The sequence below is a fragment of the Syngnathus leptorhynchus genome, chromosome 7, assembly GCF_054491065.1.
Source record: "Syngnathus leptorhynchus isolate UIUO chromosome 7, UIUO_Slep, whole genome shotgun sequence".
Taxonomy (NCBI): Eukaryota; Metazoa; Chordata; class Actinopteri; order Syngnathiformes; family Syngnathidae; genus Syngnathus; species Syngnathus leptorhynchus.
This window is the reverse complement of record NC_141201.1, coordinates 14,596,026-14,610,605: the sequence shown is the minus strand read 5'-3', so window position 1 is coordinate 14,610,605 and position 14,580 is coordinate 14,596,026. Positions and strand designations below refer to the sequence as shown.

General features: G+C 44.5%; 1 protein-coding gene across 4 annotated transcripts; it reads left to right on the top strand.

Annotated features, from left to right (window-relative positions):
* The first annotated feature begins 611 nt into the window (after positions 1-611).
* LOC147054858 (uncharacterized) lies at positions 612-14,309 on the top strand. 4 transcript variants are annotated; one of them, XR_015066765.1, is made up of 8 exons: positions 612-762; positions 861-927; positions 2,311-2,357; positions 3,902-3,946; positions 4,490-5,269; positions 13,061-13,118; positions 13,522-13,627; positions 13,740-14,309. XR_015066765.1 is itself a non-coding variant. In XM_085917216.1 (7 exons), exons 5-7 carry the CDS (start codon positions 5,153-5,155, stop codon positions 13,934-13,936), a joined length of 372 nt encoding a protein of 123 aa, XP_085773342.1. In that variant the 5' UTR covers positions 612-762; positions 861-927; positions 2,311-2,357; positions 3,902-3,946; positions 4,490-5,152; the 3' UTR covers positions 13,937-14,309. The 4 variants fall into 4 exon arrangements, 1 of the variants encoding a protein (XP_085773342.1); XM_085917216.1 differs by lacking the exon at positions 13,522-13,627; XR_015066764.1 differs by lacking the exons at positions 13,061-13,118; positions 13,522-13,627; positions 13,740-14,309 and adding an exon at positions 9,854-10,699.
* Positions 14,310-14,580: the final 271 nt, after the last annotated feature.

The following is a 14,580-nucleotide window of genomic DNA, read 5'->3' as shown; positions in this document are numbered from 1 at the left end:
GCAACCTGCTCCTCAGAGGTACACACAAGCAACAGATTGCAGTCATTCAACACTTTCGCAAACTCCACCTCTCCAACCTGTTTTCCAATTACATTGGTCAATTTAACTGGATCCATACCCTTCTCTCCACCCTCTCTTTCAAACCTCATTACAACCCTCCATTTCGCCTCTTTCCGCTGCCTTTCCACAACTTCCCTGAGACGCTTTACTCCCCTACTCCCCACCATCTCCCAACTCCCACTCCCCTCCTCTTCCTTATCCCCCTCATCCATACCCCAACTACTTTCTTCCTGTGTCCCTGCCATGGCCAGAGAAGAGAATAACAGCAGGCGTAATGTGTTTTGTTTTTTTTTTCCCCCTCAGCCCAGCGCCGCCATAACTGGCTCGCTACCTTCAAAATATCTAAAGCCTAGGTTCTTTCTGAAGAATTTCCATACAAGTTTTGTGCAGTTCCATGCAAACGCTCCTCGAATACGTGTCAGTGCGAGTCCGGGGGGGATGGGCAGACAGGACTTATATATACACACACGACAGGTAACAAGAGGCAGGTGAGAATAATCAAACTCATCATGGGCACACAGGAGGGGAGGGGCGAGCACACAGACAGAAACCATGACAACACACACATAGTGGAACGGCTGGGGTCGAGACGTGACACAGAAGTTGCATTGCTTTGTTTTGTTTTAAACGACCATTGACCCGGATGATGTGTGGTTATTTCTGTAACCTGATTAACGTCTATATTACCGTTTTGGCCCCAATGTAAGACGATGTTTTTTTGCATTGAAATAAGACTGAAAAAGTGGGGGTCGTCCTATATTCGGGCCCTAGACATGATACCCATTTTCACTTGTGCGCAGCGGTAAGTTAAAGGTTGCGGGTATCGACTAAGTATGTTGCTGTGATCGTGTGCGTCTTTGACACAAAGTGAGTATATACATTTCATTGTTACTACGGTCCATTTATTGTGACGTTTGTCCGATCGCGGTTTTCTTCGTGTGCGCGCTGTTTGATTGACAGCTCCAGCGCGCTCATAATCGATTGAGTATGATTCTGTGATCGTGTGTGTCTTTGACACAAAGTGAGTATATACATATGATTGTTACTACTGTCCACTGTTGTGCCGTTTGTCCGATCGCGGTTTGCTTCGTGTGCGCGCCGTTTGATTGACAGCTCGGCGCGCTCCTTTAAATTTGCCTTGCATCGTACGAGTGGTTGTTACCCAGCGGCATGGCGACTAACGGTCGCCAGCAAATGTCTTTTGTTCTCTCGATCGATGACTTATGTTTTGTGTGTTGCCGAAAGTATTTCATTCATGGTGGTTTATTATTATTTTTTGCCAATAATTCCGTAAACCAATCAAAACTGAACCACGTCAAGAGCATAACCATCCGAGCCAACCCCCTAGTAGGGGGTGTCCAAACTTTTTGCAAGGAGGGCCAGATTTGATAAAGTGAAGGGGCCCGGGGGCCGGTAGTTTTTTCGGACATTTTTTTTAACTACAATTTCATCCAAATAAACACTGTTATAAAACAAATTTCCTTCTCCCAATTGTCTTTATTTTTTAAATGACAAAATAACCAAATATAAGCCACTCAGGCAGATGTGAACAACTCTAAAAACACAAATTCTGCCTTTCATTCATATCTGAAGAGTCCGATAACATTGAACAAACTGTATGAAATACCTTAAATTTACATGAGTTTAAAATTATTTTCGCCTCATGAACATTTTAAACAGGAGTTATAAGTAATACATAAAATACGATAACATTGAACAAACTGTATGAAATACCTTAAATTTACATGAGTTTAAAATTATTTTCGCCTCATGAACATTTTAAACAGGAGTTATAAGTAATACAAAGCTGTCCGTTATTATTAAAACTTAAAACAAGTGAATTTTGCTCTTGTCATTCACAATATCTTTCAGAAAGTAATAGTTTGTGTCACGTCGACAGGTTCATAACATCAACAGTATTAACATGGCCACTTCGTAATATTTAATGTTAAGTAATATTTACTTTTGATTTACTTTTGACTCACAGCCCCGCGTGAAGAATCGCTGTTCTGATGCCAGTTCAGCTTGGAGCTGCTTCACTTTATGAGTGCGGTCACTCCCTGTTAGTTTGTCGTATGTGTTAGCATGTTTAATCTGATAGTCTCTTTGGGTTGAAATCCTTAAACAAGGCAACCACCTCTTTAGAAATTAGACAAAAACAATTGCCTTGATTTTCAGTGAAGTATTGTAATTCACATTTCTCTTGAAAGCGACAGCCCTCAATGTGAAATTTCCTTGTTTTCTTTGCAGTCGCCATGGCAGAAATGAGCGGAGAGGGGTGGTGCTGCCACTTCTCGGTAATAGGACGAATTAAAGTTTCAAGTTTTATGATTTTTTTTCATTATTCAGTTTGACAGTGCAGGTGGGCCATAAATAATACATTATAAGATCGAAGCTGCGGGCCGTATGAAATCTGACCGGGGGCCGGATTTGGCCCGCGGGTCGGAGTTTGGACATTCATGGCCTATACAATCCTCAGGCTCCCCAACAATAGCGGTAGCAGTTTGCATTATTTTATTGCAATGTTTTTCCTTCTTCAGATATGTTTTTTAGACTTCACTTTGATGGTTAATGCAGTTATTGCAATTTTGTTGTTTTATCAAAGTAGATTAGTTTATTTACATTTCAAAAACCAGAAGCCATTCATTTACAAATGTGATTAAACTTTAGCTTACTGTTAGGATATGGATTTTTAGCTATTGATCTGACTCCAAATTGCGATCAACACTTAACACAAGTTGCTATGTCCCAATCCACACACTGGCGCACCTAACAATTTTGCGAGTTCGTTCTGTCAAAGAGAAAACCAGTAGATCAATCAGACCAAATTTACCAATTGTTTATTCCTAACAAAGCGCACTAATACAGGCCTGGGTCCCGGGTCCCTCACACTAAAACTCGTGCGTTTTTGTGACCACCAAAAGACGACACATTCTTCCGGGTTGCCCAGTTTTAAAGATACACAATATGAATATTAAAACATGCAAAACATTGTGCGATGATTGGTCGATGGCCATCTCCTCCCCGTCGAGGTGTCATCACTCTGGTCAGGCGGTTGGATTTTTCCCGCTAAACCCAACCACCTGGACGTGAAGTTGTTCTTTGTTCCTTGTTCCTCACCGACCTCGAGGGGTTACCGTCCGGTACTCCCTTCGTCCCGTACCATCCCGTACTCCCTTCGTCCGGTACTCCCTGTCTGGGCCTGTTTTACAACACATCGCAGAAAACAAGTTCATGCAGTGTGCCTGCACATTCCTCACCCCCCACCAATCCACACGAGCACTCCAATACTAGATATTATATTGATATGATGAAGTTTAACACAACCTTAAAAAATATGTTTGCAAACTGCTGAAAGCACATTTCCCTTTACTTACATATTCAAATGTTCAGGTATTAAGATGTGATAGACGGTTTTTGCATGATTTGAATGAGGTAAAATAACATGCTTTTTCTCAAATATATTGGTATAATCATTTGTTTCAGATGTAATTATTTTCTGTATAAAAATTACATTTGGTGTTCAGAAAGTTTTTTTTCAAACTTGAGTCTTGATAAAGAGGGGGTCGTCTTATAATCAGGGCCGTTTTATATTCGGGCCAATACGGCATTCATTTTCTTATATACTAACAAATAATCAGTGACATACATTACCACCTGTAAATATTCATCTTAAAAATCCCTTGACTACAGGTGGCAAGAAATTCCATGTTTGCACCACAGCCGGTACTCCCAATATGTATGGGGGGGGGCAAAAAGGCATTAATTTTCTTATATACTAATAATCAGTGACATACATTGCCACCTGTAAATATTAATCTTAAATATCCCTTGACTTCAGGTGGCAGGAAATCCCATGGCCGCACTACAGCCAGAACTCCTGAAGGTACATAGTAATTCCTTGTTGTACCAGTTTGTGTTCCAAGTTAAATATGCGATTTATTAAAATTATTCACACAGATTATACACAATTCACAAATTATACACAGACAGACAAATGGCTCAAGCACATATTTGATATTTGTTCACCAGTACACAGTTTTTTTTAACATTATATTGTAGATTTGAATCCCAAAGCTGTCACTGTTTTTGCAGATGTCGGCACGCAGCTGTCAAAAATGGCGGAGGCAGTCATAAAAAGGCCAAGCTATAACCGTAAATTGAGATAAAAACAATTCTGGCGTCATGACAAACATGTAATTTCACCTTTTACCATAGTAATGAACCATGGCGACAGGTTATGAGAAAGAAATGAGGCGCAACAAAAAATTGGTTTTCATATGCAGTAACAATGATGTCATTAAAATGTAAACATAACTTTTTATAAGCTCAATAGTGCATGGAACATTAATGCAAACTACCTCCCAAGTTAAAATTGTGTTGTGTATTGAGTTAATTATCAAGTCTTATTCTTTTTTCCCCCCAACAGAGACTCTGACCCCACAGAGGCAAGCTCATTCTTCCCCCAGAACTCTCCCAAATCCACAATGTACAGATTTACTATGGATATATCATTAATTGTCGATGTAATCAATATTGTTTTGCGTTATGTTTGCAAAGTGATATTTTATTTGTTGTTTGAATGTATATCAATGCTGATGTTGAATTTTACAATCCCCCACCCCCCCCACCCCCCAGAGACTCGGACCCAACAGAAGGGTGTCCGTGCTTCCTTGCTAACTCCAAAAGGATGCTTCATACTTTTGATCAGAAAACGTTTTACTTTTACTGATATTTTTGTTTCATTCTTTGACAGTGAGAAGGTCATACAATTATTCCATGTCAATGAAAAGTAAGAAAAAAAGTTATTTGAAGGTATTAAACTAATTGTTGTCTCTGCACTAGTTAATTTTTGCATATTATTTCTGTTCTGTTCATCTCAGAGTTTCAGAAAATAATGATAGAAAGTATGGCATTCTTGATCGAAGAAGTTCTAAAATCAAACTCGCAAAATGAAAATGTTGTGGAGACACAGAGCCCTTCAACTACGGAAGCCATTGTTGTGGCGAACGGCAGCTGACTGTGCGCGCGCACGCTACTCATCTGCGTCAAATGAGCCAATCAGGGCGTGTGTGCTGCTCACCTGTATATAATGAAGGACGCCAGAAGGAAAGAACTGATCGGCAGAGACATCACCTTCAGCAGCACAAAAATACAGAGAAATACAGAAAAGTACCAAAAAGAGACAAAAGACTTGAACAGACAGCCGGTAAGCTCAAAAATCCTCCTTATTGCCAAGACAGATGACATGCTGCGCTAACTTGCAAACGGGTGAAGAAAATAAATGGAAAAAACGAAACAACAGTCTGGTTATTGAGTGGAATCCAGTTAAAGTTCAGTTCAATGCAACCCTTTAAGTGTGGGAAGAAGTAAAATGCTTGACAGTGAAAAACCACGTCCAGCTGGTTGAAGAAGCCCATCCAGCCAAACTCAAGCCCAGCCCACCAGCCGCTGAGTGCACGCCCAGCCCGCCAGCCGCTGAGTGCACGTCCAGCCCGCCAGCCACTGAGTCCACGCCCAGCCCGCCAGCCAGCCGCTGAGTCCACGTCCAGCCCGCCTGCCGCTGCAAAACTAAGCCCAATGTTCTCCGTAAAGCCTAAAATGGCCGAGTCAAAGTCTCCACAACAGCTGAAAAGAGAAAGAATGGCCGCCAAACAGAGATTTACCCGGCAAGCAAACTCACTGTTGAAGTCTTGAAAGAAAATGTCGGCCGAAGAACTGATGGAAGCTTTCAGCAAGGTCACACTTGAGGCGGAGAAGGTAATGGAGGCAAACGAGGAGGTGGAAACCTTCACTGAGGAGGCGGAGCTCGGTTCGACTGCCAAGGAGGAAATCAATGCAGAAGGGAGGAAAACAAGCTGGAGGAAGTACAGGATGTTGCCCAAAAGGTTCTGTGGCAAAGTTTTGGATGCCCTGAACTCTCACATGCGGTGGAAACAGCCGAGAAGGACTCTACGTCTGGCTGCAAGAAAGTCTGACCTGAAGCTGGAAGCGTATGAACTAATACTCAGCAACCTTTAACGGCTGGTGAAGTCGGCCAAAAAATCCATGCGCCAATGGACTTGGTGGGTCCCAGAAGAAGAGCGATCTGACTTCCGGCAGCACGTCAGGAGCGTAGAAGGCTCACTGTTGGAGTTAACCTTTGAGAAAGCTGGTCTACTTCAGACAACTGCAAAACAAATTCTCAGAGGAAATGCCAACCCAGTCACCTGCTATCAAGCTGAAACCAACAGCACTCCCATGGTTCGATGGCAACAAGCAGAACTTCTACCTCTGGAGAAAAGAGTGGGAGGCACTCCAAAAGCAGGGGGAACCGACTGGCTCCAAGGAGGTCAAGAAGATCCAGCTATTGGGCAGCCTGGAGGACAAAGTTGCGTAGGACCTTCGCCTGTCAACATATGGGACAGCAGAGGGGATCTTCCGTGTCCTCGAAAACAGGTTCGAAAATAAGACCGCAATTGCACTGGAAATAATTGAGGCGCTACAGGCACTGCCACCAGTGAAAAGTCACCAACCCGGAAAGATTGTGGACTTGATACAAATTGTGGAAAAGGCCCTGTATGACCTTCGTGGACTAGGAAATACTGGTGCTTTGAAGAACCCACTCGTCACAAAGTCCCTGGAAAGGAAGCTGCCAGAATGCTTAAAGAAGGAGTGCTGGTCCATGTGTCAGGAGAGGAAGAGGCCTCCCCTGAAGACAGGTTCGACATGCTCTTTGAATTCCTGAGAAGCCAGGAGAGAATTTACGAGCAGTTGGACCAGCTTAAGGACGATGACCCCAGCTGGAGAGCGGGAGGCAAGAGGCCACGTGTGAGCCCAAGTTCGGCGGCTGCAGGTGTGGAAATTGCCAACCAGGAGGGAAGGAGATGACAATCTCTGAAGAACGGGAGCTGGAGCAAATAAAGTATGGACTGACATACACCACTGGAGATTGCCACAGCGAGAAACCACACTTGCATGCCAAATATCCCTGGGTGGAAGATCCAGTAACATTACCAAACAACAGGATAGCCGTCGAAGCAACGTTCCTGAGGACAGAGAAGCAGTTGGAAAAGGAGCCAAAATAGAAGGCAGCCTACAAAGCACAAATCCATGAGATGGTTGGGCGGGACGCTGCTGTGAAACTGTCCAAAGAAGATTTGGCAAACTGGACTGGTCCTGTGTGGTACATCAGCCACTTGATTGCTCCATACCCTCACTCTGTGTCTATGCCAGTCTGCCTCGTCTGGAACAGTAGTCAGAGATTCAGGGGCCAGAGCCTAAATGATCACCTCTTCAAAGGCCCAGATGTCCTCAATAACATCCGGGCTGTCCTCCTCCGATTCCGGCAAGGTGTCTTTGCGGCACTTGGGGACATAAAATAGTTTTACAATTCTGTATGGCTCAAGGACCGAGAAGTACACCTCCATCGCTTCTTGTGGAGAGATTCTGATCAGGAGGACCTCCAGGAATATGCCATCACGAGGGTCAACATTGGTGATAAACCAGCAGGCTGCATTGCACAAGTCGCCATGCGGGAGACAGCCAATCTGCCTAGGTTCCACCATCTTGCAGAGGAGCGTCGAGTGCTGGAGCAGGACACGTATGTCGATGACATCTCGACCTTGCATGATGACCTGCATCACCTCAAGCAAATAACGGCCAATGTTGAACACCTCCTGGAAGCTGGAGGATTTTATATGAAGCCATGGGTCTACTCAGGCCAAAGTAGGAGGTCAGAACCAGGTGACCCCCAGAAGAAAAACCCCTCACTGATGGTACTTCCAAATCAAATCTCTGGTCTTGGGTATGATCCAGAGAGTGACAAGCTTCACTTGATGGTGGCTGTGAACTTCTCCAAAAAGAAAAAGAAAATGAGGCTTGGAATAAACCTGCCAAAAGAGGATATCAGGGCCCAGGCACCAAATCCACTCACCCGGCGAGAGCTCCTCAGTCAAGTCTCAGGGCTGTAGAATCTCCTCGGCTTTGCGACACCAGTGAAACAGAAGGGAGCCATCTTGGTGAGAAGAGCGTTCCAGGAAGCAAAGGTCAACTTCAGTCCAGTAGAGAATACTGTCGAAGGGCCTTTGAGAAGATGCCATCTGCCTCCTTGAAGACTACGCTGAGCTCAGCCAGTTGAAATTCACCAGAGCCTAGACACCACCTGACCCATGTGCCAAGCCCTGCGGTATCACCTTCTCCGATGGCAGTGAGTGTTTTTATGGTGCCCTACTCTACCTACCATGGGAAATGGCTCATGACGTGACCCTACGACTGGTCGAAGCCAAAGCCAGGCTGACACCTATAGTCCACAAAGGGGACGCTGTCAAGGCTGAGGTCTGTGGAGCCGTTTATGCTGCTCGTCTGAACAAGCACTTTCTGAAGCACTGCAGCATCCGTGTGGAAAAGTGGTATCACCGTGTTGACAGCCAGACAGTCCTGGGAGCTGTCCAACGCAAAAGCTACAGCTACCAAACATTCTTTGCCAATAGAATTGGAGAAATACAAGGCAGCATGAATGTCCAAGACTGGTGGTAGATCCCCGGACCTCTCAACATTGCTGACATTATCTCAAGAGGGGCAAACCCAAAGGAGCTGGATGAAGGCACAGAATGGCAGCTGGGTCCCAAGTTTCTAAGTCTCCCAGAGAGTGAGTGGCCAGTGAAGTCCGCAAAAGATATATAGTACTACAACGGCCTTAGTCAGGGCAATGCACACCTGGCTCACTAAAACTGACTCCAAACCAACAATGGTGAGAGTACTGTTGGCAGACATGTCCAAAGCCTTTGATAAAATCGACCACGGGATCCTGATGCAAAACATACTGGACCTAAAACTGTGCCCATCTCGGACAGCCTGGCTACTACATCACATGGAGGAGACATAGAGTGGTGGCTGAAGTCACATCTGGGGTGCCACAAGGGGGTGTATTTTCCCCATATGTCTTCCTTCTTTATATGGCCACCCGGGATGCTTTGTTTGAGGATACTTTTGATGTTGGATATGCAGATGACATCGGGCTGTCAAGAGCGATCCCCATATCCAGCATCATGCCAGACTCATCAATGTGCCTGGAGGCACAAAGGCTGGACGAATGGGCAGCAAAGCATAAAATGACACTCAACAGGAAAAGTCGGTTGAACTCCAGATATGTTTTGCACGAAACCTACCACAACCTCCCCCACTGATGCTGGGGGGCCAGGAGGTACCTTTTGTGGAAACTACAAAGTATCTAGGATACCATCTTGACCAAAACCTGACTGGAGATGTACACATTGAAAACGCAGTAAAAACTCACAGTGATGAGGAGACACGGTCTACCTGCAGATTACAAAAAACAAAGATTAAAGTCCCAATGATCGTCACACACACATCTGGGCGTGGTGAAATTTGTTCTCTGCATTTAACCCATCCCCGTGTGATTTTGATCCATCCCCTGGAGGAGAGGGGAGCAGCAGTAGCAGTGCCGCGCTCGGGAATCATTTGGTGATCTAACCCTCTGATTCCAACCCTTAATGCTGAGTGCCAAGCAGGGAGGAAATGGGTCCCATTTTTATAGTCTTTGCTATGACCCGGCAGGGGTTTGAACCCACAACCTCCCAATCTCAAGGCGGACACTCCACCACTAGGCCACTGAGCTGACCTTATCACTATCTACACCACTCTCATTACGCCGTGTCTGGAGTACAGTTCAGTGCTCTTGGTGGGCTGCTCTAAAAGACAACAAGCAGAGCTCAAGCGAGACCAGACACGTGCCTGCAAAACCATCAGAAGTAGAGCAGGCAACTTCTCACAACCCCTTCTATCATTTCAGACCAGGAGGGAGGAGGCTGCAGTGAAGCTGGTCAGAGACATGCAAGATCAACAACATCCTCTGCATGACCTGTTACCTCCGACACGAACCTGTTACCTCCGACACGAGGCAGCTGCACTGCCAGGAGTTTGGGAAACCAACAAAAGCTGACTGAACCTGAACCCAGGGCCAAGACCACCTTGTATACTGCAGGGAGGCTGTATAACGACATTATTTAGACATTATTTCAAACAATCAAAACAGCATGGCCACCAGAACTGACACTTTTTCCATGCCCATGCTCAGAACCTTTTCCATGCTTCGCTGCCTTGAAAAACATGTCTTGCTTTTTTTTAATATTTAATAATTTAATTTCTTGTTGTTGTATTGTAAAGTTCTGCTGGTTTTCAGTAGGACCTTATTTGGCTCCACTGCAAGCATGAATTAACAGTCAAGTCAAGTACTTTATTAATTTTTATTTTTACATTGTGGTTTTCCATTGAAGTACTATTTTATTTTTTAGATTTTGTCCTTATGCAGAGGTTTTAATGTATACTGCATTTATGCTTTTTTATGCATTTATTTAGATTTGCAGACAGCACCAAGAGCTCAGTATGTATTCACTGCTGACATACACATACATCTGCGTTACTGAAACAAAGTTAGACGTTTTTGGACTCCAGGATGATTTTCCAAAACATTCAGGAGCTACACAAAGTTAAGGATAGCTGGTTACATTTATTGAAGAGAACCTCATTATTGAATAGACGTCTAGATATTCAAATGATCACTAGCTAATAGACGTCAATTAGACATCAAAATGTAACCTGATATACAGTAGATGTCTATTTTAGGTTATTTTATAGACCTGAAATAAACGTCTAAATTAGGTCTATATCCATCCAGCCATCCATCTTCTTCTGCTTATACGGGGTCAAGTCGAGGGGACAGCAGCTTTAGGAGGGACTCGCAGACTTCCCTCTCCCCAGCCACTTCATCCAGCTCATCTCGGCGGATCCGAAGGCGTTCCCAGGCCAACTGAAAGACAGTCTCTCCAGCGGGTCCTGGGTTGTCCACAGGGTCTCCTACCGGTGGAACATGCCCGGAACACCTCAATAGGGAGGTGTCCAGGAAGCATCCTGATGAGATGCCCGAGCCACCTCATCTGGCTTGTCTCAAGGTGGAGGAGCAGCTGCTCTACTCTGAGCCCGGACACCCTGCGGAGGAAACTCCTTTCGGCCACTTGTATCCGGGATCTCGACCCATAGCTCGTGACCATAGGTGTGGGTCGGAGCGTAGATCAACCAGTAAATTGAGAGCTTTGCCTTTTGGTTCGGCTCTCTCTTCACCAGGACGGACCGGTACAGAGTCCGCATTACTGCCGACGCTGCACCGATCCGCCTGTAAATCTCGCGTTCCATCCTGCCCTCACTCGTGAACAAGACCCCAAGATACTTGAACTCCTCCACTAGGGGCAGGATCTCGTCCCTGATTCGGAGAGGGCATTCCACCCTTTTGCGACCGAGGACCATGGACTCTGATTTGGAGGTGCTGACCCTCATCCCGACCGCTTCACACTCGGCTTCGGACCACTCCAGTGAGAGCTGGAGATCACGGCTTGAAGAAGCCAACATCACCACGTCGTCTGCAAAAAGCAGAGACGTAATGCTGAGGTCCCCAAACCGGACACCCTCAACGCCTCGGCTGTGCCTAGAAATTCTGTCCATGAAAGTTATGAAGAGAATCTGTGACAAAGGGCAGCCTTGGTGGAGTCAAGTCAAGTTTATTTATATAGCCCTAAATCACAAACAAGTCTCAAAGGGCTTCACATATACAAAAAAATGATAATTATTCTCAAACATCCCCTGATCTTAAACCCCCAGGAGGGCAAGGAAAAACAAAAAAAAAAAACTATCAGGGGAAAAATGAGAAACCTTGAGAAGGGATCACAGATGGTAGGATCCACCTTCCAGGACAACCAGGCTGCAATGGATGCAGAGAGGGCACATAGAATACATAATATTAAAAAAATCAAAGAAAAAGTGGATGTCCAATTCAAGGTGAAGAGCTGCAGGAGGTGCCCTCGATTGTCCTGGCAGTGTCTTCGAGGGGGGTAATCCGCTGCAGTTCCTTCATCCTGATTGGTGCACGAGAATCCAGACAGCTGCTGTCAGTTTGGGTGTCACCTAACCACTTCCCCAGCCGGCACGTTTACGGTCACTAAACGTTGATGGTAGCTTAAGGGAATTTGCTTTAAATTCCAAAAATTTTGTTTCACGTCGATGCATAGTGTATGTAGTGGTTTTCTTAAGTAAAAAAAATCTCAAGTGAATAAAATCTTTTTGAAAGTTTACAACTGTACATATAAGGCATATAACTGCCTTCATTTAAAAAGGAAATGTTATTTTTGACAAGAGGTTATGCCGTATACATTTATAATTCGTATACGGCTCGGTGGTGCAGTGGGTAGCACGTCCGCCTCACAGTTAGGAGGGTGTGGGTTCAATTCCACCTCCGGCCCTCCCTGTGTGGAGTTTGCATGTTCTCCCCGTGTCCGCGTAGGTTTTCTCCGGGCACTCCAGTTTCCTCCCACATCCCAAAAACATGCTTGATAGGCCGATTGAGGACTCCAAATTGTCCCGAGGTGTGAGTGTGAGTGCGAATGGTTGTTCGTCTCTGTGTACCCTGCAATTGGTTGGCAACCAGTTCAGGGTGTCTCCCGCCTACTGCCCGATGACGGCTGGGATAGGCTCCAGCACGCCCGCGACCCCCGTGGGGACTAAGCGGTTCAGAAAATGGATGGATGGATGGATGGATGAATGGATGTGAATTCAAATCTAATGTAAATAATCGCATTACTTTTGCAGATGTCAGCACCTCTCTTTCAAAAATCGCCATGGCTATTATAAAACAAAAACAAGATCAAACAGATCACAAATTTCAGATTTTCTGATGGCATGGCAAAGATGTAATTTACCTTTTTACCCATATTGTGATTTTTGTGACTCCAGATTTAGCTCAAGAAGTGGCACGTGAAAAGGTAGGTTTTTATCTTCTGTCGTCATTAAAATTTGTACCTAACTTTGTTTTGTGCTCAACAGGGCTCGGAACACTAAGACAAATAAATCACTTCAAAAGTTAAAATTGTTTTGTGTCATGTGATTAACAGCGGTTAATGGGTGAATTGTCAAATCAGATATCTTCTTTTTCCCTTTCCCTCTTTTTCAGACTCCACGCCTGGAGAAAAGAGGAGCATCTGTTTTAAAAACTGACCGGACTCCACAAGGTACAGCTTGATTTTTGACTTATTATTGATTGTAGAAGTTATCGCAACTGCCTTGCGTTATCTTTGGAAATTGATCTGTCTGGTGGTTTGAATATACTTATGTATGCTTAGCTACTGTTGAGCATATGCAAAAAGCGTAATTGCAATCTTCAATATGGAACTTGCATTCATGACATGTCATTGCCTTGACTTTCACACTCCGGAAACCGGGGCAGATGTCAAAGTGCAAAATAAAACCCAGGTTTACCCTGTACATTTTCATCATTTGGAGAACAACTTGTAGAACAAGCAATTTTATCAGTACTATTTTAAAATAACGTGATTGGATATGTACAACAGCCAAATTAAATTGCACCACATTCAAAGGGGACCGACAAAATGCCATAATCTTTTTTTCAAACAGGACAACGTTTATCATTGGAGAATGGTTCATTTGAATCTTGCAGCTAACATTTGCTTCATTCTTCAACGGCTAGGAAGTGAGTGTGAAACGCCCATGACAGGGAAAAGTAAGAGGTTTTTTTTGTAGGCATTAGTCATTTAAAAAGAGGTCATGGCTTCAGTAATTTAAGTGAGTATTATTTAATAATAGTATTTATATCTATTTCTCTTTATTCTCAGAGTTTCTGAAGGTCATCGTGGAGCCCCCTTCTGGCAATCCCTGTGCTGCAAAGCCTCAACTCTCATTCAGAATGTGGTGCGGAGAGTGGATGGTGCCCATGACTGATCTGGAGACCTTTGACATGATGTCCAAGGAAATAAATGACAAACAGAATGCAAGACTGAATGACAGAATGATTAAGCTTAGAATTGGTTAGTCAAAATTTCGGATGACCCCCCTCACTCTTGATAGTGTCACGTCTCGTCCCCAGCCGTTCCGTTATGTGTCGGTTGTCTTGGTTTCTGTCTGTGTGCTCGCCCCTCCCCTCCTGTGTGCCCATGATTGGTTTGATTGTTCTCACCTGCCTCTTGTTACCTGTTGTGTATATAAGTCCTGTCTGCCCCTCACTTCCCATCGGATCATTGTTGTCTGTTATTTTGTTGTTGTTGCATCTTCATGTTTATGGTTCCTGTCGTTTTCAAGTATGTTTTGGTTAGGAAGTCATGTTAGTTTTGTTAAGTCAGTTCAGGTTATTGAGTCTGTATTTTGAGTTCCTCCAATAAACCCTGGTCCAAGCTGCACTTGGTCGCCCTGCTCCATTCCACTTCCCCCCGTGACGGATAGCTTACAAATGGAACCTGTAGGGTTCTGTTTGGTTTAATTGCTGTACTGTCAACATTACTGGTACTGTTTGTTTATGCTTCGTTTGTGCTGGTTTGTGCCGCAATAACTTTTGTTTGTGCTGCTACGGTTTTGTAGATATTACACATTTAATTTATGGAAATGACGTCACTCAGCCCCCCCCCCATTTACTTCCAAATGGACCCAAAATGGTACAGTTCGTTTGTGCTGGTTTGTGCT

Bases quoted from the DNA above. Each gene is read 5' to 3' on its own strand.
- LOC147054858 (XM_085917216.1), top strand. From the start codon at position 5,153: ATGAAGGACGCCAGAAGGAAAGAACTGATCGGCAGAGACATCACCTTC. The intron at 5,270-13,060 runs GTAAGCTCAAAA...CCTCTTTTTCAG, and splicing joins AAGACTTGAACAGACAGCCG to ACTCCACGCCTGGAGAAAAG. The intron at 13,119-13,739 runs GTACAGCTTGAT...CTTTATTCTCAG, and splicing joins AACTGACCGGACTCCACAAG to AGTTTCTGAAGGTCATCGTG.